We start from the raw sequence: 26237 nt of genomic DNA on the forward strand, positions 1-26237 counted from the left end.
ATTTGAGAAGTACATTTTTATCCATCTTAACTTATTTAAATGAGATCCTTCTGACGGTGGGAATCCAAGAAGCTGAATGACTCGGAAGGTTCCTGAGAGGCCTCGCTCCTCCCCCAGGCCTGTGCTGGAGCACCGGGGCCCTCGGTGAGGCTCACCGGGAAGGAGCTCCAGGGGCACGGTGGGAATGGGGGCTGCGTAATCCTTCCTCTGCTGCTCCAGGCGCTTCCTTCTTTCCAGCTCCTCCTGCTGCGCTGCTTTCGTAACTGGCTCCAACTGGTCCTCCCGGAGCAGCTTCCTGAACGTGAGGAGGGCAGAACGCACTCAGGCCCACTTGAGCTCTGGGCGACAGAGGGCCGGGAGAGGGAACCCATCGCTGCTGAGCTCAGAGAGCCGAGGCGGGAGGAGCTGCATGGCTGCCACCAGCCCCACCGACAGGGGAGGCTAAAGGCGGCCTCCCGGCTCAGGTGGGTCTGGGCTCACCCAGCCTTCGCGTTATTTACTTCCTGGCGGACACCCCTGCCAACTCATCTCTGCCCACAACAGGCCCAGAGTAAAACAGGGTGATATGTGACTCATGAAGCTGAAAAGCAGTATTGAAAAAGAGAGTCACTACATGGGAAAGGAGGACTATGGATGATTCTACATCTGTATTTCCCAATAGAGTAATATTTTTAAGTTGTCATTATGTTTAAAAAAAATAAAAGCCAGGGGCAAGAGGAGAAAAAGATACCACTTATCTCCTTTCAGTATCAAAATCGCTATTTGGTAGAAGGAAGGACAGTTGGGGATTTGGAAAGTTCAGGACGTTCACATCTGCTGATGTCTGAGCTCAAGGCAGAAGCCCTGCTTTAGACCAGACAGTCCCTGCCAACCGAAGCTGCGCCCTATGAAGACGAGAACTCAACTTCTTCTATCGCCTCTTGTTTTGAGTCATATGGGGAAAAAGGGGGAGAGCCCATCCAGAGCACCCTAGCATCCTCAGGGCCCCCGGAGAGTGGGACGCTGCCGGGTGCTCAGGCACCAGCCTCAGCCACCCCACACGGTGTGGCAGCCGAGGCCCAGCGGTCCTGAACCTACTAACCAGGCACACACCCTACACTTCTCTCCCTTGGGAAGAGACCTCTCCTGCACAAACCCATCTGAAGAATGCAGGAAATACCTCTACTCGCCCCTTCCCCTCCCGCCCGGAGCATAGCTCACCGTATGTTCCTCCTCATGTGGGACGGCTTCTGAGCTCTCTTCTTTTTGGGGTCCTCGGAGGCGAGGCTCTTGCCTGGGTGACACCTGAGCTGCTCCGAAGGCTCGGACTGAGATGAGGTAGTTGAAGGGCACCGCGGTGGCTGCGGCCCATCGTCCCCTGGCTGGGTACACGCAGTGCCACACATGTCTTCCAAGGAGGGGTCTGGAAAGAGGGAAAACCTTCATGAGCAAATGGGTTTGATGCCACACAGAGCAGGGTTCAAATCTCAACTCAGCAACTTATTAGCTGGTGATCCAAGGCCAGTTGCTTACAGGGTGTCACTGGACTTACCTGTAAAATGAGAAGAGTCATGCTCTCTGCAGAGCTGTTCTGAGCACTAAACAGTGTGGCTGCCTAGAACCAAGCCTGCAAACAGCAACAGCACTCCTGCTGTAATCGGGCACTATGATCAGAGGGGGGAAGCGTCCCAGCCTCAGGATGCTCAGAAAGGGACTGCTGGGCCCCGAGTACAGGTCACACTCACTTGGCGACTCTGAGCAAGTCCCACCTGCCAACAGGAAGAACGCCTGTTGGTGTCTAAGGTGCTCATCACTCAATTCACTCACCATCTGAGGAAGGCTCAAACCTGGCCAGCACCATCCTAGACACTTGAAGGGATGTTTGTGACACCTTCTTTTGAAGGAGTTTTTTTCCTAGACATCAGGCGAAGTGCACTAACCACCACAGGAGGGGCAGGCCCACTCACTCAAAGAACCTATAAGACATCATTTTTCCACCAGAGACAATTAGCTAAACCAAGAATAACTGTGTTTGGATCATGAGAATATGAAAGATACTGCTTTGTGAGATGATCCACAAGGAACTAACGTGTGAGGCCCTGGAAGATGAGCACATTGTCTATAGGTATCGCCCTGGGGGCAGGGGGGAAGGGAAGAAAATCCTGGCAGAGGGACTGTATTTGTGGCATCAAAACCCAGCAAGGCCTGGGCACGGGGCAGGAGTGTCCGTGGGCCCATCCCTCCCCCTCAGCCAGTTTGGTGGATGGGCAGGCTCTGCCAGCCCATGGACCACAAGCCCATCCCCAGACCACCGGAGCCCCCCCAGACACAAGCACCACACTACCGAAAGGTCTTTCCCAAAAGAAGAGGAATTCTAACCTAGAATGTAAACACTGTGGCCGCCGCACTCTCATCAGTGCCATGTGGCTCTCAGGCAGGAAGGACTCTGCAAGTTTGGTTTTTTGGTGGGATTATGCATGTTTGCTTTTAACTAAAATTTAACCCTTATTTGACTTTCGCCAGTTATCCATAATGTCTCTTTTCTGTCACAGGACCCCATCTGGGACACCACACTGCCCTGAGCAGCCGTGTCTCCTTGTCTCCCCTGGACTGGCCACTTTCTCAGTCTCTGCTTGCCCTTCCTGACCTGGACCCTTTTTTACGAGTGCTGGTCAAGGGTTGTGTGGGCTGTCCCTCCATCTGGGTGTGTCTGGTGCTTCCTCATCCTTATAGGGTCCCGGTTTTGTGGGAAGACCACCACAGAGGTGGAGCGCTGTACTCAGCACGCCTTCCTGGGTCACATGGCACCAGCACGGCTTATCGGTGGGGATGTTAACCTGGAGCACTTGCTTAGGGTGGTGTCTGCTGGATTTCTCTGCTACAACATTACTATTTTTCCCTTTCCATATTTTATTCATTAGAAGGAAATCCTAAGCCCAGCCCACGTTCAGGGGAAGAGAATTAAGCTCCATTTCCTGGAGGAGGGGCATCAAAGAATCTCTGGATATAATGTTAAAACCATGTACAAAAACACACTGGGGAGAGGCCTCTGAGACTTTGCGGATGCAAATCTCCTGGTCCCTAAAAGTCTCACCACTGATTTTCACAGCCAGCAGCAGGTCTTATGGAGCCATTGCTACTGTGGTGTTCTCATGGTGGTTTCCTGGGTCCCTCTTTGCATCTACATTTATTGTTTGGAATTTTTCTGTAAGGGAGATTTATCCCTTCTCCCTCATTTATATATTCAACATTTTAAAAAATCAGTACAGACTCAAGCATTGCTGGGGTAACAAGCATCCAGCCCTCTGGGCTGGGCAAAGGGAACAGGTTGGCATCAATCTCAGTAAGTGAGCCAGTTAGCCTAGGTCCCAAGTGGACAGAAAGCCATGCCACGGGCCACCGTCCTATGCACTCAACCGTCAAAGCATCCCAAGTGGGCCATCTCTCCAGTCCATGGCTAAGTCAGGGAATCGTGAGTGTCCCAGACACTCTGCAGTGATCCCATTCCTGGTGCAGCCCCTCCTCGTCCTGCCATCACTCTGGGCTCCTCAGAGTCTCTTTCATATGGATGCTGTATTCTAGAACAGCCTGAAGTTAAAAATAATGTTTCCTAAGAGATAACGGAGCACGGGGGCTCAGTATAGACATGAAGCCAGACTGCGGTGATGTGAACACCACCTCTGCCCCTTACTAATTATGACCTCAAAGGGTTGTGGTGCTGTTGACATGAGGTGACCTAAATAAAATGCTCAAACAGTGTCTGGCACACATTTAACACTATATAAAACAGCTACTATCCCAGCTACAAGGAATGGGTTTGGTTTCTTATCTCCTTTCTCCTTTATAATAACTCTGCAACGCAAGTTTTGCTCTCTTCATTCTAAGTATGAGAAACTGAAGCCCTAAGACATTAGACTTGCCTATGGATAAACAGAAAATGAGCAAGAACACAGCAGTTAAGAGCATGAGCTTCATGGTCAACAATCCTGGCATTGAATTCTGGCTCTGTCACTTACTAGCTCTAAGTTCAGAGTTCAGCATCTCTGAGCTAGGGTTCCCACATTCGTAAATGGGGAGGTCAATAGCTCTCTCATGGGAAATACTATTCTTCAAGCCCCAGATCTGCCAAACTCCAGGGAACTCCATTTGGCCACCACATTCTGGGAGCACACAAACCTCTGAGGCTTGACCAGCCATGCTTGACAGCGGTATTTATGTGTGGAGAACTCAAGCTTCAATTATATGTCCTAATCAAAGATCTGAAATAAGAAAGCAAAGGGAGAAACAGAAAGGACATGTGCAAAGTGCACTTTGTTGACACAAACACACAAACACACCTGACACCAGGTTGTAGAACACTTCACTCTAAAGCTTTCCACATGAGACTGCCATAAACAGCCCCTGCTTTTAGTTTAGCCTGCCACACGTGCCCTGTGTCACACTGAAGTGGTCCACATGGGAAGCACATACAGTGGGGAGTGCCTAACAGCAACAAAACCTGGGGAAAGGGCACTTCACCCAGCCTTGCCTAGAGCTGGGCATGGGGGCACGTCCTTGAGAAAGATGTGCCTGGGTTTAATCTAACTTGTACGGAGGAAAGAAAGAACATTCTAGGTGAAACAGGAGCATAAACAAAAGGAGTAGAGGCTTTAACAAGATGGCGTAGTTGGGAAAATGCACGCAGTTCAGCAGTGGCAAAAATAAATTAAGCAAAGCAGCAGCAAAAGGGGCCTTCCAAGCCAACGACCACCTCCCGGTCTCTCCCCAGGATTTCCTCATCCAAGGCAGGCTTAGGTGTAGACCCAAAATCCTTCCCGGATGCTGGCACAGAAGTCAACCTGTCCCAAGGTGGGCGACTTCCAAGGCCTTTTCCTCCTAGCATTCCACACACCTCTGCCTGGCGTTTGCTGGGAAGGAAGCTACTGTGGCCAGGAGTGGGGTGGAGGGGCGGAGGGGTACGGACACGTGTGTGCTCAGGTGCACACGTCCACATGAACACCAGGGCGACTCCTACCCCACGGCAGTACCTGGAGCACCCTCCTTGGTCTGCACACTCCGAGACTGAGGAAGGCTGCAGGTAGATGACCTTTGCTTTTTGAAGAGCAAGGGGACAGTGGTCACAGGAGGCACCAGACGAGGCAGGCTCATGATGGGACGCTGCAATGCCATCAAGAGCAGGAGGGTAAGACATCAGTCACCTCTCTGTCCCCACTGCATCCACAGCAGCCCTTCTACAGAAGGCCTCCTGAAGACGAGAGTCCAGGGTGGTAAGAGGTGCTGGGCGTGTCGCAGGAGCCCTGGCTCAGGGAGCAAGGTGCCACTGCCTGTGGGTCCAGCCAAATGCGAGAACTAAAAGAGAAGCTCCGAAGTGCAGCCGTGGTCGGACTAGGGGCCCTCCCCAACTCACGACCCTCCTCGTGGTCCTCGCGCATTCCGACCTGAGCACCACAGAAGGGAAGCTCACAATCTGCTTTCCTTGAGAACAATCACTCCTTCAGGCCCCCACCCCTCCACAGCACTGGTACTTCCATGGCACTGTCACCTAACAGTACAGTCACCTTCCTCCTAACTCACAGCCCTGAATTATTCTCTCTAAAAGGGGAGGCCATCAAATTCCTCCTCCCAAAGGAACAGGCGGCTGGACAGCAGGTGCCCAGGAGGGGATTTCCATTGCTAAATGGCCATGTCTACCAACACCGCTGCTTGCCCTACACACCAGTCACGAGTGGGGCTGGGTTAGCACACTTCAACTTGGTGTTTTGCTGGGTCCTCAGACCTGGTTCTGATAATGACCTCTGATGCTCTCCCAGCCTTAATGCCATTTGTTTTGATTCTATTTCATAAGCAAATGTATTGAGTAATCATTTGGAGAAACAGTTGTGGGCAAAGTGAGAGCTTGGGCAGGGAGGACACAGTCAGAGAATAGAGGGCAGGCCTTGAAGGTTAGGCCACAGGCTTTGAACTTCATCTGTTGAACAGGGGGAACTTGTTGTCAACTGTTGTATTTCTTTCTTTTGGTTTCTGCCTGGCAGAGTGGGCTGTTCCTGGGAAGAGAAAGAACAGAGCCCGAAAACCTTTGGATATCACAGACAAATTCCCTATCTAACATCCTAACTTGTGAGGCTTAGCTGTGAATTCCTCTCTGGCAAAGTGCAATAGTAATTTTATAATGACCAGACATTGAATGTGTAATTCCCATGCATACTTAGTTCAGACAGAGGGTTCCCCTTTCCTTTATACAGAGGATACAGGTCAAACCAGTTCCTTACCACCTGACATTGTCTGAATGAATCCTCAGCTTCTGGGTTCAAGAACTACTGCTTGCCCATTAAAGAGCTTTAGTTTACAAATGTGTTGTTAAAATTTTTTACAATGTTTTACAAGTGCTTCACTGGTGCTTCATGACCCTTATTATTTAGTTTCTGGTTTCTACTTAACATTATAATATATACTACATCTTAATCTATCCTTAATAATAAAACTTATTTTCAAAAGTACTATAATTGATTTTTCTCTAAGTCAAAATGAACTCTTCACCACATGCTCTTTTATATCTTCTGAATATTAAACCATATGAATTTACAACCTAATCAAAATAATCAATGAACTTTCAAAAAATAGCCCTCCCCGCTGATGGACAGTGACTGTAGTGGGGTTTGCGGGGGGGACTTGGTGAAGGGGGGAGCCTAGTAAACATAATGTTCTTCATGTAATTGTAGATTAATGATACAAAATAAAATAATAAAAAATAAAAAAAACAGCCCTCCCACAAATTCTAGAATATAATCCATCAAAGAGCAATAAGGAAAAAAGAGAGGAGGCTCAACAAGGAGGTAAAGAGACCTGTGCTTAAATGAACAACTAAGGACAACTGGTGTCTGCATGGCTTTAAGTCAATGGCTATTCCTAACCAATTCAGGATCACAGAATCAGATTTGTTCACAAATGCCCCTGAACTTTCTCCTTCACGTGAGCCAGCTCTGAGCAGTAATCACCAGAGTTATATAAACACCAGTGAACACTTACGTAAGCTTCTCAGGAATGAGTTATGACCACCACCATAACACGTATGACTAGGCAAATGAGCAGCTCTGAAAGAAAACCCCTACACTTCATCATTGGGGCACACTGTGCAAACACTCCCAGGGCCCTTTGGCCAGCTGTTCCATCTCTTTTTTCCCCATTATCCTGTCTGTGCAAAGATCAGTGCGCTCCAGGTCTTACCATGTGCCTCCTGACACCTATGAGTGCGCGTGCCAGAACACAGAGCCTGAATCAGAATATACCTTGGTATCTCCATGCAGTTTGTAAAAATACAGGGGGCAATGGACTCTACTAAACATGCTATATGGGACCAAAGGCATGCAATCAACAAAATCTAGACATAAACAAAACTGCAGAACAAGTGAATCCTTTTCTTCTACAAATAAATTGTACAAAAAAAAAAAGAAAATGAGAAAGAAAAAGCTCAATATTAAAGAGATATGGAAGACAAATCAACTAAATGTGGACCTTGCAAGGATTTTAATAAAGCAACAGAACAAATAATTGTTTAAAGATGATCAGGGATTATCCGGACATTTATCATACAAGGAATTATTGATTTAAAAAACATAGGTGTGACAATGCTATTGTGTACTTCTGTAGGGTTTTTTTAGGACTTTATACCTAAAGAATAAATACACTCTGAAGTTTACAGATAAAATGTTACAAAGTTAAGGATCTACTTCACAATCATTTGAGGTTGGGTAGAACAGGGAAAATGAGATTAACCCTGTGTTCACAACTACTGATGAGTCCTAGGAACAAAGGACTCATTTCATCATTCTCTCTTTTTTTTTTTTTCATGCTTGAGATTTTCCAGAATAAAAAATTCACAACAGCCTTAATTTTAGAAGTTCTAATGGAAAATGAAATGTAATAAGCACTCTTTTAAACTATTTACATTTCATCATCTTTTCTACAATTTGCATATTTTGTAGTGGTAATCAATGAATGTATATTATTTTGTATTCTGCTTTTGGGCACTTGCTGCACATAAGCTCCTCTCTGACGGGACCATATATACCTGTCACTTTAACAGCACGCTGTCAGTGTATCACAGAATGCTTTGTCACTTCCCCTGCTTCTGGGCATTTAGGCTTTTTTATTTTTCACTTGCATCTGTAGTGACATAAGTATCTTTGTACAAATTGTTTTCCCTTTTGATTTACTTATGTGTGCACAACCCACTATAGCTGGGGAAATGAGCAAAAAGCTTAAATGTTCAGGGATTGCAAACATTTTCGCAAAGGTAAATACAGAATAATAAACACTTCAGGTTTTACAGGCCATAAGGTCTGCTGCTACTACTCAACTTTGACACTGTAGGTCAAAAGCAGCCATACATAAACAAATGAATGATAAGCATAGCTATGTTCCAATAAAAGTTTATTTAAAAGAGCAGGCAAAACAATTCTGAAAAATAACAAAATTGATGGACTCACACATCCTGATTTTAAAGCATATTACAGAGCTACAATAAACAAAACAGTGTGGTCCTGGCATAAAGATAGACATATAGACCAATGGAATAGGATAAAGAGCCCAGAGATAAATTGTCACATACATGGTCAAATGATTTGCAACAAAAATGCCAATGGCATACAATAGGAAAAGGACAGTCTCCTCAGCAAATTGTGCTAAGAAAACTGGATGTTCACGTGCAGAAGAATGAAACTGGACCCTTACTTTATACAACATACAAAACAACTCAAAAATGGGTCAAAGACCTAAATGTAAAACCTAAAACTATAAAACTATTATAAAACAGGGAAAATTGCATGACACTGGATTTAATAATGATTTCATGGATATGACACTAAAGACAAAAACAAGAAAAGAGAAAAGAGACAAAGTAGACTTAGTGAAAATTTAAAAATTTTATGCACCAAAAGACATTATCAACAGAGTGAAAAAGCAACCCATGGAATGGGAAAAAATATTTGCAAATTATATATCTGATAGAGGACTAATAACCAGAATATTTAGAGAACTCCTAAAACTCAACAACAAAAAACAAACTGATTCAAAAATGGGCAAAGGACATAAATACATTTCTCCAAGAAAATATACAAATAACCAATAAGCACATGAAAAGATAGCCAACATCACCAATCAATAGGGAAATGCAAACCAAAACTACAATAACATACCATGTCACACCCACTAGGATGGCTCCTATCAAAAATACAACAAGAAATTTGAATCTTTTGTGCATTACTGTGGGAGTGTAAAATGGTACAGCTGCTGTGGAAATATTATGGAGGTTCTTCAAAAAAAATTAAACATAGAATTATGTGATTCAGCCTCTCCACCTCTGGGTATATTCCAAAAAGAACCGAAAGCAGGGTCTCGAAGAAATATTCAGACACTTGTGTTCATAAAGTAGATAGAGCACTATATTTACAATAGCTTAAACATGGAAGCAACCCAAGTACCCATCTGTGGATGAAAGGATAAGCAAAACGTGATACACACAATGGCATATTATTCAGCCTTAAAAAGGAAGGAAATTTTGACACATGCTACAGCATGGATCAATTATGAGGACATTAAGTAAAATGCCAGACACAAAAGGACAAATACTGTATGGTTTCACTTATATGAGGTACTTAGAATACTTAATCCTAGAGAGGAAAGTAGAATGGTGGCTCCCAAGGGATAGGGGGAAGAGAGAATGGAGAGTGATTCTAATGAGTAAAGTTTTAGCATAGGGTATTTAAAAAGTTCTGGTGGTGGATGATGATGGCAGTTGCAGAACAAAGTGAATGTATGTAATGCCACTGATTTGTACACTCAAAAATGGCTAAAATGGTAAGTTTTATGTTATATATACTTTTACACACACACACACATGAGTTTCTTGAAGAAGTCAGATATAAAGAGCTACATAATGTATGATTCCATTTATGGAAATACCCAGTATAGGTAAATCTATATAGACAGAAAGTGAAACAGTGGTTGCCAGGGGCTGGGAGAAAAGGTAATAGGAGTGACTGCTTGTGGGTAACAGGGTTTCTTTTGGGGGTGATGAAAATATTCTGAAATTAGACAGTGGTGATGGTTGTACAACCTTGTGAATATACTAACAACCACTAAATTGTACACTTTTAAACAGTGAATTAGACCTCAATAAGAATATACAATTTTTTTTTATTGGCTTGGTGCTGCTTCCAGCTGAGAGAGAAGAGCTCGAGGCAAACCAATGCTTGTACCAAGAACAGCCAGAAATACATTATCAAATTTTAGAGAAACATACAGCAACAATTACAGCCATTGGACAGATGCGGAGACAACCAGGAATTGAAGAGACAAGACCCACAAAAGGGAAATCACAAAGGGGAGGACGCAGTATACTACAGCCATTTTATTCCCTCTTCTGTTAAGTCTGGTGCTAGAGCAAGAAGCTGAGAAGCCACATCACCCAAGCAGTGAGCTGTTACTAAGAGGCAAGAAACCAGAACTTTCGACAATTTCATGCAGCTAGAAGGACAAAAACTAAAGACATGGGGAGCCAAAATCCTGGTGAGAAGGGAAAGACAGAACTGAGCTAAAAATTCAGCTCATTGTCCATTCAAGTCATTGGCTTCATTCTAAAGCTGAGTGAGATAGGAGGCTAAAAAGCTAAACAAAAAACCACTGAAAAGCAGAACAGACATTTCTGTAATCTTCAGGTGCAGAGAAGACAAGAATAATAATTTGGGACCCACCAGTGCAGATGGGCCCTCGGCTGGGACCTGTGGAATGGCTGAAGCCTAGAAACAAGGGTGTGCCCGCAGTAGGTAAAGGCTTATAAACTATGATCTAGCTTTTATTCAGCTCTGTCCAACTGGATTAAGGTGATCAGCCCCACTCTGACTAGAAGAGGAAAGGGATGCCCTCTCTAAAGACACCCATAGTCTCTACAGTTATTTATATTCAATGTATAGCATTCAAGAAACAATCACCAGACATGCCATGAGACAAGACCAAATGATCAAAAACTGAGAGGGATAAGCAGACAACAGAACCAGAATTACAGGTGACCCAGACACTGAAGAAATAACTGATAAAATGTGCAAGAAAGCAAAGAAAAAAATAGAGAAAATAAATGGAAAGTTGGAGAAAGTCAACAAGTAACCAGAATATATAAAAAAGAGAATCAAAAGGAAATTCTAGAAACAAAATACATAGTAACTGGAATCAATAAGTTCTGTGAATGCCAAGAAGGATAAACACAAAGAAAACCATCCTTAGGGTGATTACAGCAGAACTGTCAAAAATTTATAACAAAGAGGAAATTGTACAAGCAGTCATGATTAGAGGAGAGCACAATACCTTTGAAGGAGCAACAATAAGAATGACAATGGATTTTTGAGACATGAAAGCCACTAGAAGACAGTGGAAAATCTTCTAAGTGTTGGGAGAAAATAGCTGTCAACCTAGAATTTTGTACCAGCTAATATATCATACAAAAGTGAGGGTAAAATAAAGACATTTTCAGACAAACAAAAACATAGAATTAAATTTGTTGCCACAAAAATGAATACCAAAAGGAATCCTTCAGACAGAAAGAAAATTATTTCAACCAGAAAACACAAATAAATAAAGGAAGGAACGAAAAACAACAAAAAGGGTCTGCGGTCTGCGTGTGGAAAATATAAATGAATACTGACTATAGCAAAACAAAAACAGTGTTTTATTGCACTTGAAATATGAAGAATTAAAATGCATAAAGCAATAACATAAAAGGCAGGAAAGAGGTTCTAAGATTCCAATATAGTCGGGGAACTAATAAAAGCAAAAATTTATTAGACAAGAATGCATACTTCAATCAAGGAAAACCACTAAAAGTATAAAGAGTATAATAAAAAGATTGTATAACTAAGAAGCCAATAGGGAGAAAATTGAATAATTAAAGGGGGGGAAAAAGCTTGACTAATCCAAAAAAGAAAAGAACAAAGATAATATAGAAAATAAACAGTAAGGCAGTAAATTTTAACACAATGATATCAATAATTACATTAAGTATAAATGGTCTAAATGTTCCAATTAGAAAACTAAAACTGGAGGCAGAGCCAACATGGCGGTGTGAGTAGGACGGTGGGAATCTCCTCCCAAAAACATATATATTTTTGAAAATACAACAAATACAACTAATCCTAAAAGAGAGACCAGAAGACACAGGACAACAGCCTGACTATATCGACACATGCGAGAGCCCAGCGCTTGGTGAAAGGGGTAAGACACAAGCCCCGGCCGGCGGGACCCCAGCACACCTCCCCCCAGCTCCCGGAGGGAAGGAGAGGGAGCCCAGGACTGCTAAACACCCAGCCCCAGCCACCCGCATCAGAGCGCAGACACAGTGCATGCGTGGAGGGCTGGAAACTAGGGAAATAGGGCAGCAAAATCTCTGAGCGGGTGCGGAAGCTGATGCCCCTGTGACAAAGACAGTGCTCTTTGAAAGTCTTAAAGGGACAGGGATTTAACAGCTAGACGGAAACAACACAGGTCACAGCCCAGTGGCTGGATATTACAGGAAAAACTGGGCGCACTAACCCCGTGGGCAACAGTTCTGAGACCCTCACAGAGGTAAACAGCCAAACAGCCCCCCGCCAGTCCATTACCCCTCCCGGCGCTGCGAAAGCAGAGAAACAGCCTAAGGCAAAACACGCCCACAGAAAGGCAGAAAGGAAAATTCCTACACTTCAGCCGGGCAAGACACAAAGACCCAGCCTACACGCAATTACCCAACACGAGCCACTAGGGGTCGCAGTTGTCCCAGTAAAGAAAGGCCAGTAGCAAGTGAAAAGTTTGGCCCTCCCAGCTGACAGTCAATAGCACCTGTCAACATGAAAAGGAAAAAAAATATGATCCAGACAAGACTAACCCAGACAGCTTCGGCATCTGCTACATCTTCCCCTGAGAAGGAACCTGGGGAGATAGATTTAGCCAGTCTTCCTGAAAAAGAATTCAAAACAAAAGTCATAACCATGCTGATGGACTTGCAGAGAAATATGCAAGAACTAAGGAAGGAGAATACAGAAATAAAACAAGCTCTGGAAGGACTTCAAAACAGAATGGACGAGATGCAAGAGACCATTAATGGTCTAGAAAACAAAGAACAGGAACGCAGAGAAGCTGATGCAGAGAGAGATAAAAGGATCTCCAGGAATGAAAGAATCCTAAGAGAGCTGAGTGACCAATCAAAAAGGAAAAATATACGCATTATAGGAATACCAGAAGAAGAAGAGAGAATAAAGGGATAGAAAGTGTCTTTGAAGAAATAATTGCTGAAAACTTCCCCAAACTAGGGGAAGAAATGGCCTCTCAGACCACAGAGGTACACAGAACTCCCATGACAAGGGATCCAAGGAGGGCAACACCAAGACACATAATAATTAAAATGGCAAAGATCAAAGACAAGGACAAAGTATTAAAGGCAGCCAGAGAGAAAAAAAGGTCACCTACAAAGGAAAACCCATCAGGCTATCATGAGACTTCTCAACAGAAACCCTACAGGCCAGAAGAGAATGGCATGATATACTTAATGCAATGAAACAGAAGGGCCTCAAACCAAGACTACTGTATCCAGCACGAATATCATTTAAATATGAAGTAGGGATTAAACAATTCCCAGACAAGCAAAAGTTGAGGGAATTTGCCTCCCACAAACCACCTCTACAGGGCATCTTACAGGGACTGCTCTAGATGGGAGCACTCCTAAAAAGAGCACAGAACAAAACACCCAACATAGGAAGAAGGGAGGAGGAGGAATAAGAAGGGAGAGAAATAAAGAATCATCAGACCGCTCAACAAGCGAGTTAAGTTAGACAGTAAGATAGTAAAGAAGCGAACCCTGAACCTTTGGTAACCACAAACTTAAAGCCTGCAATGGCAATAAGTTCATACCTTTCAATAATCACCCTAAATGTAAATGGACTGAATGCACCAATCAAAAGACACAGAGTAATAGAATGGATAAAAAAGCAAGATCCATCCATATGCTGCTTACAAGAAACTCACCTTAAACCCAAAGACATGCACAGACTTAAAGTCAAGGGATGGAAAAAGATATTTCAGGCAAACAACAAAGAGAAGAAAGCAGGTGTTGCAATTCTGGTATCAGACAAGACAGACTTCAAAATAAAGAAAGTAACAGAAGACAAAGAAGGACATTACATAATGATAAAGGGCTCAGTCCAACAAGAGGATATAACCATTATAAATATATATGCACCCAATACAGGAGCACCAGCATACCTGAAACAAATATTAACAGAACTAAAGGAGGAAATAGACTGCAATGCATTCATTCTAGGAGACTTCAACACACCACTCACCCCAAAGGACAGATCCACCAGACAGAAAATAAGTAAGGACACAGAGGCACTGAACAACACACTAGAACAGATGGACCTAATAGACATCTACAGAACTCTACACCCAAAAGCAACAGGATACACATTCTTCTCAAGTGCACATGGAACATTCTCCAGAATAGACCACATACTAGGCCACAAAAAGAGCCTCAGTAAATTCCAAAAGATTGAAATCCTACCAACCAACTTTTCAGACCACAAAGGCATAAAACTAGAAATAAACTGTACAAAGAAAGCAAAAAGGCTCACAAACACATGGAGGCTTAACAACACGCTCTTAAATAATCAATGGATCAATGACCAAATCAAAATAGAGATCCAGCAATACATGGAAACAAACGACAACAACAACACTAAGCCCCAACTTCTGTGGGACGCAGCGAAAGCAGTCTTAAGAATAAAGTATATAGCAATCCAAGCATATTTAAAAAAGGAAGAACAATCCCAAATGAAAGGTCTAATGTCACAATTATCGAAATTAGAGAAAGAAGAACAAATGAGGCCTAAGGTCAGCAGAAGAAGGGACATAATAAAGATCAGAGAAGAAATAAATAAAATTGAGACGAATAAAACAATAGCAAAAATCAATGAAACCAAGAGCTGGTTCTTCAAGAAAATAAACAAAATAGACAAGCCTCTAGCCAGACTTATTAAGAGGAAAAGAGAGTCAACACAAATCAACAGTATCAGAAACGAGAAAGGAAAAATCACGACGGACCCCACAGAAATACAAAGAATTATTAGAGAATACTATGAAAACCTATATGCTAACAAGCTGGGAAACCTAGGAGAAATGGACAACTTCCTAGAAAAATACAACCTTCCAAGACTGACCCAGAAAGAAATAGAAAATCTAAACAGACCAATTACCAGCAACGAAATTGAAGCGGTAATCAAAAAACTACCGAAGAACAAAACCCCCGGGCCAGATGGATTTACCTCAGAATTTTATCAGACATACAGGGAAGACATAATACCCATTCTCCTTAAAGTTTTCCAAAAAACAGAAGAGGAGGGGATACTCCCAAACTCATTCTATGAAGCTAACATCACCCTAATACCAAAACCAGGCAAAGACCCCACCAAAAAAGAAAACTACAGACCAATATCCCTGATGAACGTAGATGCAAAAATACTCAACAAAATATTAGCAAACCAAATTCAAAAATACATCAAAAGGATGGTACACCATGACCAAGTGGGATTCATCCCAGGGATGCAAGGATGGCACAACATTCGAAAGTCCATCAACATCATCCACCACATCAACAAAAAAAAAGACAAAAACCACATGATCATCTCCATAGATGCTGAAAAAGCATTTGACAAAGTTCAACATCCATTCATGATAAAAACTCTCAGCAAAATGGGAATAGAGGGCATGTACCTCAACATAATAAAGGCCATCTATGAAACACCCACAGCCAACATTATATTGAACAGCGAGAAGCTGAAAGCTTTTCCTCTGCGATTGGGAACCAAACAGGGATACCCACTCTCCCCACTGTTATTTAACATAGTACTGGAGGTCCTAGCCACGGCAATTAGACAAAACAAAAAAATACAAGGAATCCAGATTGGTAAAGAAGAAGTTAAACTGTCACTATTTGCAGATGACATGATACTATACATAAAAAACCCTAAATACTCCACCCCAAAACTACTAGAACTGATATCGGAATACAGCACAGTTGCAGGATACAAAATCAACACACAGAAATCTGTAGCTTTCCTATACACTAACAATGAACCAACAGAAAGAGAAATCAGGAAAACAACTCCATTCACAATTGCATCAAAAAAAATAAAATACCTAGGAATAAACCTAACCAAAGAAGTGAAAGACTTATACTCTGAAAACTACAAGTCACTCTTAAGGGAAATTAAAGGGGACACTAACAGATGGAAACGTATCCCATGCTCGTGGCTAGGAAGAATTAATATCGTCAAACTGGCCATCCTGCCCAAAGCAATATACAGATTTGATGCAATCCCTATGAAACTACCAGCAACATCTTCAATGAACTGGAACAAATAATTGAAAAATTCATATGGAACAACCAAAGACCCCAAATAGCCAAAGCAATTCTGAGAAAGAAGAATAAAGTAGGGGGGATCTCACTCCCCAACTTCAAGCTCTATTATAAAGCCATAGTAATCAAGACAATTTGGTACTGGCACAAGAACAGAGCCACAGACCAATGGAACAGACTAGAGAATCCAGACATTAACCCAAACATATATGGTCAATTAATATTTGATAAAGGAGCCATGGACATACAATGGCGAAATGACAGTCTCTTCAACAGATGGTGCTGGCAAAACTGGACAGCTACACGTAAGAGAATGAAACTGGACCATTGCCTAACCCCATATACAAAAGTAAACTCAAAATGGATCAAAGACCTGAATGTAAGTCATGAAACCATTAAACTCTTGGAAAAAAACATAGGCAAAAACCTCTTAGACATAAACATGAGTGACCTCTTCTTGAACATATCTCCCCGGGCAAGGAAATCAACAGCAAAAATGAACAAGTGGGACTACATTAAGCTGAAAAGCTTCTGTACAGCAAAAGACACCATCAATAGAACAAAAAGGAACCCTACAGTATGGGAGAATATATTTGAAAATGACACATCCGATAAAGGCTTGACGTCCAGAATATATAAAGAGCTTACACGCCTCAACAAACAAAAAACAAATAACCCAATTAAAAAATGGGCAGAGGAACTGAACAGATGGTTCTCCAAAGAAGAAATTCAGATGGCCAACAGACACATGAAAAGATGCTCCACATCGCTAATTATCAGAGAAATGCAAATTAAAACTACAATGAGGTATCACCTCACACCAGTAAGGATGGCTGCCATCGGAAAGACAAACAACAACAAATGTTGGCGAGGCTGTGGAGAAAGGGGAACCCTCCTACACTGCTGGAGGGAATGTAAATTAGTTCAACCATTGTGGAAAGCAGTATGGAGGTACATCAAAATGCTCAAAATAGACTTACCATTTGACCCAGGAATTGCACTCCTAGGAATTTACCCTAAGAATGCAGCAATCAAGTATGAGAAAGACCAATGCACCCCTATGTTTATCGCAGCACTATTTACAATAGCCAAGAAGTGGAAGCGACCTAAATGTCCATCGATAGATGAATGGATAAAGAAGATGTGGTACATATACACAATGGAATACTACTCAGCCATAAGAAAAGGGCAAATCCTACCATTTGCAGCAACATGGATGGAGCTGGAGGGTATTATGCTCAGTGAAACAAGCCAAGCAGAGAAAGAGAAATACCAAATGATTTCACTCATCTGTGGAGTATAAGAACAAAGGAAAAACTGAAGGAACAAAATAGCAGAATCACAGAACTCAAGAATGGACTAAGAGGTACCAAAGGGAAAGGGACTGGGGAGAATGGGTGGGTAGGGAGGGATAAGGGAGGGGGAGAAAAAGGGGGGTATTAAGATTAGCATGCATGGGGGGGTGGGAGAAAAGAGAGGGCTGTACAACACAGAGAAGACAAGTAGTGATTCTACAACATTTTGCTATGCTGATGGACAGTGACTGTAAAGGGGTATATAGGGGGAACCTGGTATAGGGGAGAGCCTAGTAAACAAAACATGCGTCATGTAAGTGTAGATTAATGATAAAAAAAAAAAGCAGTTCCTGTGTGGTGACCTCCAATGAGTTCTACACAATGATATAAAGGGCATATAAAAGTGTAGGCAAAGGGTCTGTTTGTGTTTATACAGAGGATCAAAGCCTAATTTGGCTACCCCGAAAATGAACTAAGATACAATAGGAAAAAGAACTTCCAACATCAGCACCCTCGGGAAGACTCATGCCAGAAGATGACCATCAAAAAACCCCAACAAAGATCCACGCGCTGCTACAGGTGTAGATGCACTCATCCACCAGTTCCTGGACTTGCCATGGGAATGAAGAAGGAGGTATCTCAGCTGGCCTGTGCATACAGCAAAACAACAAATTTGACAGGATCTAAACTGTTGGATCTCAACCAAGAATTAGGAGAAGTGCAAGGTGGAGTGCTCCAAAATCTTACAACTACAGACTATTTACTGTTAAAAGAACATATGGGAGGGATGCCCTCTGCCTCACTGAGGCCACGGCAGCCTGAAGAAGCAGACTGGGAAGCAGAGACAGAGAGACGCTCCTCACGGACACCCAGTTGGGCTGTCGGGGCCTGATTCCAGCCTTTGAGAAGCTGCTGAAGTGTAGCCTCAGCCTAGACTCTCGCAGGTGCCCATGGCTTTCCTCAGTCCGTCGCATCTGAGGAGATGCCTCTGAAAGGGAATCCTGGCCTCCGCTCAGCTGACATTCCTGGCTCCCAAGGGAGATGGTGGATCCACTGAGGGAGACGCACGGGAACCTGTGCTTGAGACTTGGAGATCGGCAACCAGGTTTATCAAAAAAAAAAAATGTTGTTCATGTAGCATGGTACTGTGCATCTCATTTGGCCTGCCACTGAATTGCTGAAATAACTGAATTTGTGATCCCACGCATTACTCGTTATTGATTTATGGTTTGCTCGGAAACACCTGGCCAAGGCTCTGCCCAAGAACAAATTTACCCAACTGATCTCAAATTATTTTCCAATCACAAAGATATCGGTGTAGAAATTATCTCATTCTCTTTCTATACAAAAAATACATATGAAACCTACTCCAACCCCTATGATACCAAATGGCTAACTTTATACGTAAAGAAGATTAATAATACTTGATGAATTAATGCTTGATGATGAATTTGTGGGGCTAAAAATTGGATGTGAAATCTTGCATTCACTTGTATCTACTTTTTTACACCCCCATTCCTTGAATGTATAGCTCTTTTTAACCTATATCTTTCAAGTTTAAAACAAGTGTGAAATATGAAAACTTTCACCACAGTTTTTACATCAAGAGATAATGTGTGTAGGAGGTTGAGCTATAGAAAGGAAGAATGCTGACTGTACATAGAAAATAGTCAGAAAATACTAAGTATCTTATGACTGAAAAAATAATAGTTTTTTGATTCTCATTTGTGAAGCTTTCTGAACAAATATAATAGCAGGATATTTGGCAAAAGAAAGGTATTCATTTTCTAATTTTCATATGAATACCACTTACCTAGGCATAAAAATCTACAATACTCAACTAACATTGAAAGTAAAGGGACTCTTCACAAAACATTTTTGGCAGTTCTGCTCCTGTGTGTCCTGTTCTTTTATACAGTCAGCTCTTGAGATTTAGACCCTGATTTATGAACTCAGTGTGATTTGAGCAGTTTAGAAGACAGTGTGAGAAAATATATTTCCTTTTTCTCTATTGGCAAACCAAGTGGTATACACTTAAAGTCTAGATTTACTCAAGTATATAATACAGGTGTTATTCTTGGGATCACATTAAACACAAGATGAAATCCAAACTTAACTTCATTGTTCACCATAAAGTTTCTATGCAGAAATTCCTTCTAAGCATTTCTTGATGTATGTGCTCCTCCAATTCTGACTCTCTAGAAAAATTGGTCAAGAAACTGGAAAACAGGAGAAACTACTATAAATGTCCTATAAGAAGTAAAGCTTAGGAATTGACATAGAAATGTTACTGGTTATAAGGAATCCACTAACATCAACTTGAAATCAAGAGAAGGCAAAATTGACTTGTTGAATCAATGATAAGTTCAACATTTCTGGGAACACCGACGCACGTAGGAGAGAAGCAGTCATAATCTAATGAGTCTTGCTTGTAGTTGTTGTCTGCTTATGTGTATCTGCTGTCTTGTCTGCTACTAAGAGTAAATCAATGTTGCAAGTAAAATAAATGTATGTGCATAATACACCTTATATAATTCCTATGAATAGGATTCAAAAATAAGTTTTAGAAGCAAAGTAATCCTTAAATTGACTATTTTGACAAATGATTCTATGTAGTGTTAACCTTGCTAGGACGTCTGAATTTTAGATTATTTTACTATTATCCAAGTATGTTTGCTGGTTTTTTCCAGTGATTAAATATTTTCAATAGACCACAGTCCTTGTAAATGCTTTATGAGAAGAGATACAAAGAGAAGATATGAGCGTTGTGGTAGAATACTTTGTAATAAGATCAGAAAATGATTAAATCTGAATCATCAAAGGCCTTATTGATATTAATTACAAAACCAAAATCAGAGTAAGCAGACAAAATAATTTTATCATTTAAAAGGAAATGTATCTGAAGCAACATGTATCCTAATGACCAACTGGAAGATGTTTCGCATGCATTCTTAATAATTCAACCAATGTCAATGCAAAATGAAATAAAATTTTCTCTCTGGAATATTTGCAATGAAATAAAGATTAAGTCTATCAAACGGAAAAAAAAAAAAAAAAGAACATATGGGATGTGAACAGTCCCCAGGAATGGGTTGTTTTAATTTGTCTGATTTCTCTCAGACTGTTCAAGTTCAGTTGGACAATATTCACCATATTATAGATAAGTTTTCACAAATGCCTAAGGTGCCTAACTGGTTTTCTTGGTTTCACTGGAGATGGCTGGTAATTATAGGTCTGCTTTGGTTATATAACTGTATTCCTATTATGTTAATGTGTGTGTGCAATTTAATTAGTAGTTTAAAACCTATACATGCTGAAGTTACTATACAAGAAGATATGTCAAAGAAATAATCAATCTTCCCAGGTTTTCTTCCACCTGCTACTTTTATAGCTTTTCTTCTTCCTTCCTAATTATAACCCTTAAGTAGAATTCGTGCCTCATATCGAATTTACCGAGCATCATAATTCCTCCAAGTGGTAAAGACACCTCAAGACAAATGCTGGGCATAGAAGCCACAGAGCATAAAATATGCAAAGAAGTAAAAAGCTAACCTTTTCAAACAATAAGGCTTCTCTCTCACTTACCAACTTAACATTTCCCTGTATGGCCCCGGAAGATGACTGGTTAGCCAGAGACGGGTAAGATTCCTCAAGGGAGGAACAACCTAAGACAGGCACAGTCGCAGGGGGGCCATCAGGTGAGAAAATGGGGATCAACAGAGGTGAGGCTCAGAACCTCACCCCCGCCGTTCTGAGAGAAATCTTCTGCATCCGTGGATGTTTTATTGCCCTTGTCTAGCTTGGATTAACACATAGTCTACAGGCACACACCTGATCATCTACAATTGCTCTCTTACAGCACTAAACTATGTTTTCTACCTTTATCTTGCATCTACCTACCGCTTCAGCATTTTATTAAAAATAATAATAATAAAGAGAGAAATGTGGTATCCACATATAAATCAAGTATAAAAATAAAATGAATATTCATATTTGAACTGTTTATAGTTCATAATGCATGATCAAAACCAAAAGCCTCTGTGATGACTGCCCTTGTACTGTTCACCATGTAACTTATTCATTATGTAATAATTTGTTCTCCATGTAAGAACTTGTTCGTTATGCTTCAGAAGATTGGAGACTGACAAGAATTAGGCTTGGGGTAGATTAATGATTGTGCATTGAGCACTGACCCCCCTATACAGAATTTTATTGTGGTTAACAACCATTTGATCAATAAATATGAGAGATGCCCTCACAAAAAAAAAAAAAAAAAAGTACACACTTCCAATTGTAAAATAAATAAGTAACCGGGATGTAATGTATAGCATAAGGAATATAGTCAAAATATTGTAACAGCTTGGTATGGTGATAGCTGGTACCTAGAATTATCATGTATATAAATGTTAAATCACTGTGTGTATACCTGAAACTGATGTAATACTGTGTGTCAACTACCCTTCAGTAAAAAAAAAAAAAAAAAGAAAAGAAAAGAAAACTAAAACTGTTACACTGGATTGAAAAAACAAACTGCAACTATTTGTGCTAGCAAGCAACACAAATAAGAATAGAAAAAGAGTTTAAAGTAAAAGAATAAATCCTATCTGAAAGTTGGTGTATCTATACTAATATCAGGTTAAAGAGACCATATGATAAGAATCATTACTAGAAAGGGATGCTTTGTAATGACAAGAGGGGTGATATACAAAGAGGATATAGTAATACCAAATCTGTATGCACACAATATCTTAGCTTCAAAATATATTAAAACTGAAAAAAATTAAAGGAGAAATACCCAAAACTGCAATCATGAGAGACTAACATACCTCATTCAGTAACTAATAAGATCCAAGAGACATGAAAACCAGGAGGCCTATATAAGAACTGAATTAAACAATTAACAAATCTGAACTAACATATTAGAACACTTCACTTAACAATGACAAAACACACATTCTTTCCACAGCTCATACATTGTATATTAAAGTTGCCCATATACTGGAACATAAAGCAAACCTCCACAAATTTCAAACAATTGAAATGACTCAGAGCATGTAACCAACCCCATCATGGACTTAAGCTAGAAATAAAAAACAGACAGATAACTAAAAAATCCCCAACTACATCAACACACTTCAGAATAATACATATATTTCTATATAATCCACAGGTCAAAAACATATCAATGGAAATTAGAATACAATTATGCAGCAATATAAAAATATGAGAAATGAACTTCTACTTCGGGCCATAAGAGAGTAATTCTGAACTAGCCCGCTGAGGTGATTTTTTTTTTAATAGTTACAAATTATTTGACTCTTCTAACAAAAGCTGGGGTCCACTTCCTTGAGTCTGGATGGACTCATGACTGTTCAACCTAAAGAGTAGAACAGAATGTGACCTCTGAGACTAGGTCATAAAAGTCAATGCAAAATGTGCCTTATGATCTGGGACACTGCATTCTGACCTCTCAGCTACCATGTAAAAAGTCTGACTACTCGGAGGCTGCTGTGCTGTAAGGAGGCCCAAGCCACATGGAGCGACTGCATGTGGGCACTCCAGTAGGCAGTCATCTGAGTTCTTCACAACCACCACCATCAGCTGTCAGTGATGTGAGTCAACTGGGATGTCTAGCCTACCCAAACCTTCAGATAACTCACTGCACGAGACAGCCCAAGTAGGAGGTACCTAGCCACTGCTTCTAGAACTCCTGACTCACAAAATCCTGATGAGCAAAATGCAATGACTCCAGAAGCTGTTAAATTTTAGGACAATTTGTTATGCAGTAACAGTAACTAGAACACTCTCCCAATGTAAACAATGACAAAATTAGACGACATACATGAGGAAGGTACTTTAAGTGTTAAACAGGGAGTACAAGACTGAAAATGCTGAAAAGGGGAAACATGAGATGAGCCCATGATCATCCAGCACTCTGCCTGGGGACAACTTCCTGCTACAGCAGTAATAGCTGGAGTCCAAGTAAAGCACCATTAAGCTGAGGAGGCAGAGATCAGAGTTAGGCGCACTGTTAGTGGCAGAAATTTTGAGAAAAGGCATTGGAAAGAAGGGAACTGTGCAAAGAGGGGAGCCCCAGAAGTCCAAGCAAAGGATTCTGTAAGCCTATGACTACAGGCTTGACCACACATGCACAGGGTGAGACCACTCAAGGTTTAGCAGATAGCAGCAGTGCTTGGGTTGATATACTAGCAGTCTACCAGTGCTGGGAGAAGAGCAGTGCCATGAGACTGGGAGACCCAGACCTGCCAATGTCACTCATTAACAACTTAGTGACACCCCTACCATTCAGCTGAGACAATAGAAAGGTTGTCCCCAGGAGACACTCTAAAGTAAGACCTATGCTAGATCCTCCCTAACAAACCCTAAAACCAAGCCCTGACTGACAAGATGTACAGAGAGACAGAATTTACAGATTGAGTCCTGACAAATCAGGTTTGTGAAACATTTTGGGCTTTCCCCAGATTGGCACAAAGAAAGCATTAAAACCAAGGCTTCACAAGTTCAAGATGATCAATCAGTAACTGAACTACCTGCTAAAATTAGAATGAACACCCTTCAGAGGAAGATAACAGAATGCAGATTTGCTACAATGTTATTATGCACAGAGACAGTTATTTAATCAAAATTCACCAGATATACAAAGAAACAGGAAAATGTGATCCATCGTCAAGAAAAATTCAACTATAAGAAGTTTACATGACATAAATGTTAGCCTGCCAACCATGCCTTTCCTGAATAGCTTACCCACAGGAACCACATGAAGTAATAAAATAAATGTTCTTGTTTTAAGTCACTATGTTTTGGGAAAACTAATGACAGGAAAATAGTAATTTGAAACAGAACCTTGGTACCTGGGGTTTGTTGCCACAATAAAAAACCATGGCATTGTGTTTGGGGTCAAGTGGTGAGTGGAAGCTGGAAGGGCCATGAGAAGACTGACCATAAAAACCCAAAGGTCCCTATCAAATTACCAACAACATTCTTCAACGAACTGGAACAAATAGTTCAAAAATTCATATGGAAACACCAAAGACCCCTAATAGCCAAAGCAATCCTAAGAAAGAAGAATAAAGTGGCGGGGATCTCACTCCCCAACTTCAAGCTCTACTACAAAGCCACAGTAATCAAGACAATTTGGTACTGGCACAAGAACAGAGCCACAGACCAGTGGAACAGATTAGAGACTCCAGACATTAACCCAAACATATATGGTCAATTAATATTCGATAAAGGAGCCATGGACATACAATGGGGAAATGACAGTCTCTTCAACAGATGGTGCTGGCAGAACTGGACAGCTACACGTAAGAGAATGAAACTGGATCACTGTCTAACCCCATACACAAAAGTAAACTCAAAATGGATCAAAGAACTGAATGTAAGCCATGAAACCATAAAACTCTTAGAAAAAAACAGGCAAAAATCTCTTGGACATAAACATGAGTGACTTCTTCATGAACATATCTCCCCGGGCAAGGAAAACAAAAGCAAAAATGAACAAGTGGGACTATATCAAGCTGAAAAGCTTCTGTACAGCAAAGGACACCATCACTAGAACAAAAAGGTACCCTACAGTATGGAAGAATATATTCGTAAATGACAGATCCGATAAAGGCTTGACATCCAAAATATATAAAGAGCTCACACACCTCAACAAACAAAAAGCAAATAATCCAATTAAAAAATGGGCAGAGGAGCTGAACAGACAGTTCTCCAAAGAAGAAATCCAGATGGCCAACAGGCACATGAAAACATGCTCCACATCACTTGTCATCAGAGAAATGCAAATTAAAACTACAATGAGATATCACCTCACACCAGTAAGGATCACCACTATCCAAAAGACAAACAACAACAAATGTTGTCGAGGATGTGGAGAAAGGGGAACCCTCCTACACTGCTGGTGGGAATGTAAATTAGTTCAACCATTGTGGAAAGCAGTATGGAGGTTCCTCAAAATGCTCAAAATAGACTTACCATTTGACCCAGGAATTCCACTTCTAAGAATTTACCCTAAGGATGCAGCACTCCAGTTTGAAAAAGACAGATGCACCCCCATGTTTATCGCAGCACTATTTACAATAGCCAAGAAATGGAAGCAACCTAAGTGTCCATCAGTAGGTGAATGGATAAAGAAGATGTGGTACATATACACAATGGAATATTATTCAGCCATAAGAAGAAAACAAATCCTACCATTTGCAACAACATGGATGGAGCTAGAGGGTATTATGCTCAGTGAAATAAGTCAAGCGGAGAAAGACAAATACCAAATGATTTCACTCATCTGTGGAGTATAAGAACAAAAGAAAAGAAAAACTGAAGGAACAAAACAGCAGCAGAATCACAGAACCCAAGAATGGACTAACAGTTACCAAAGGGAAAGAGATTGGGGAGAATGGGAGGGTAGGAAGGGATAAGGGCAGGGAAGAAGAAAGGGGGTATTATGATTAGCATGTATAATGTGGGGGGTGGGGGAAAGGGGAGGGCTTTGCAACACAGAAAAG

The 26237-nt window shown here is 41.4% G+C and overlaps 1 protein-coding gene across 7 annotated transcripts in view; it reads right to left on the minus strand.

Moving 5' to 3' along the window:
- Positions 1-26237, minus strand: part of RAD54L2 (RAD54 like 2) — a 96433-nt gene that overhangs the window by 25036 nt on the left and 45160 nt on the right. For all 7 annotated transcript variants that reach the window (XM_073230653.1, XM_073230648.1, XM_073230652.1 and 4 more), the window contains 2 exons: positions 1201-1402; positions 156-295 (listed from right to left, as the gene is read on the minus strand). In XM_073230653.1, coding sequence (XP_073086754.1) covers positions 156-295; positions 1201-1402 — 342 coding nt within the window. The remainder of the gene's footprint in view (positions 1-155; positions 296-1200; positions 1403-26237) is intronic.

The sequence above is a fragment of the Manis javanica genome, chromosome 3 (assembly GCF_040802235.1).
Source record: "Manis javanica isolate MJ-LG chromosome 3, MJ_LKY, whole genome shotgun sequence".
In the NCBI taxonomy this organism is placed as follows: Eukaryota; Metazoa; Chordata; class Mammalia; order Pholidota; family Manidae; genus Manis; species Manis javanica.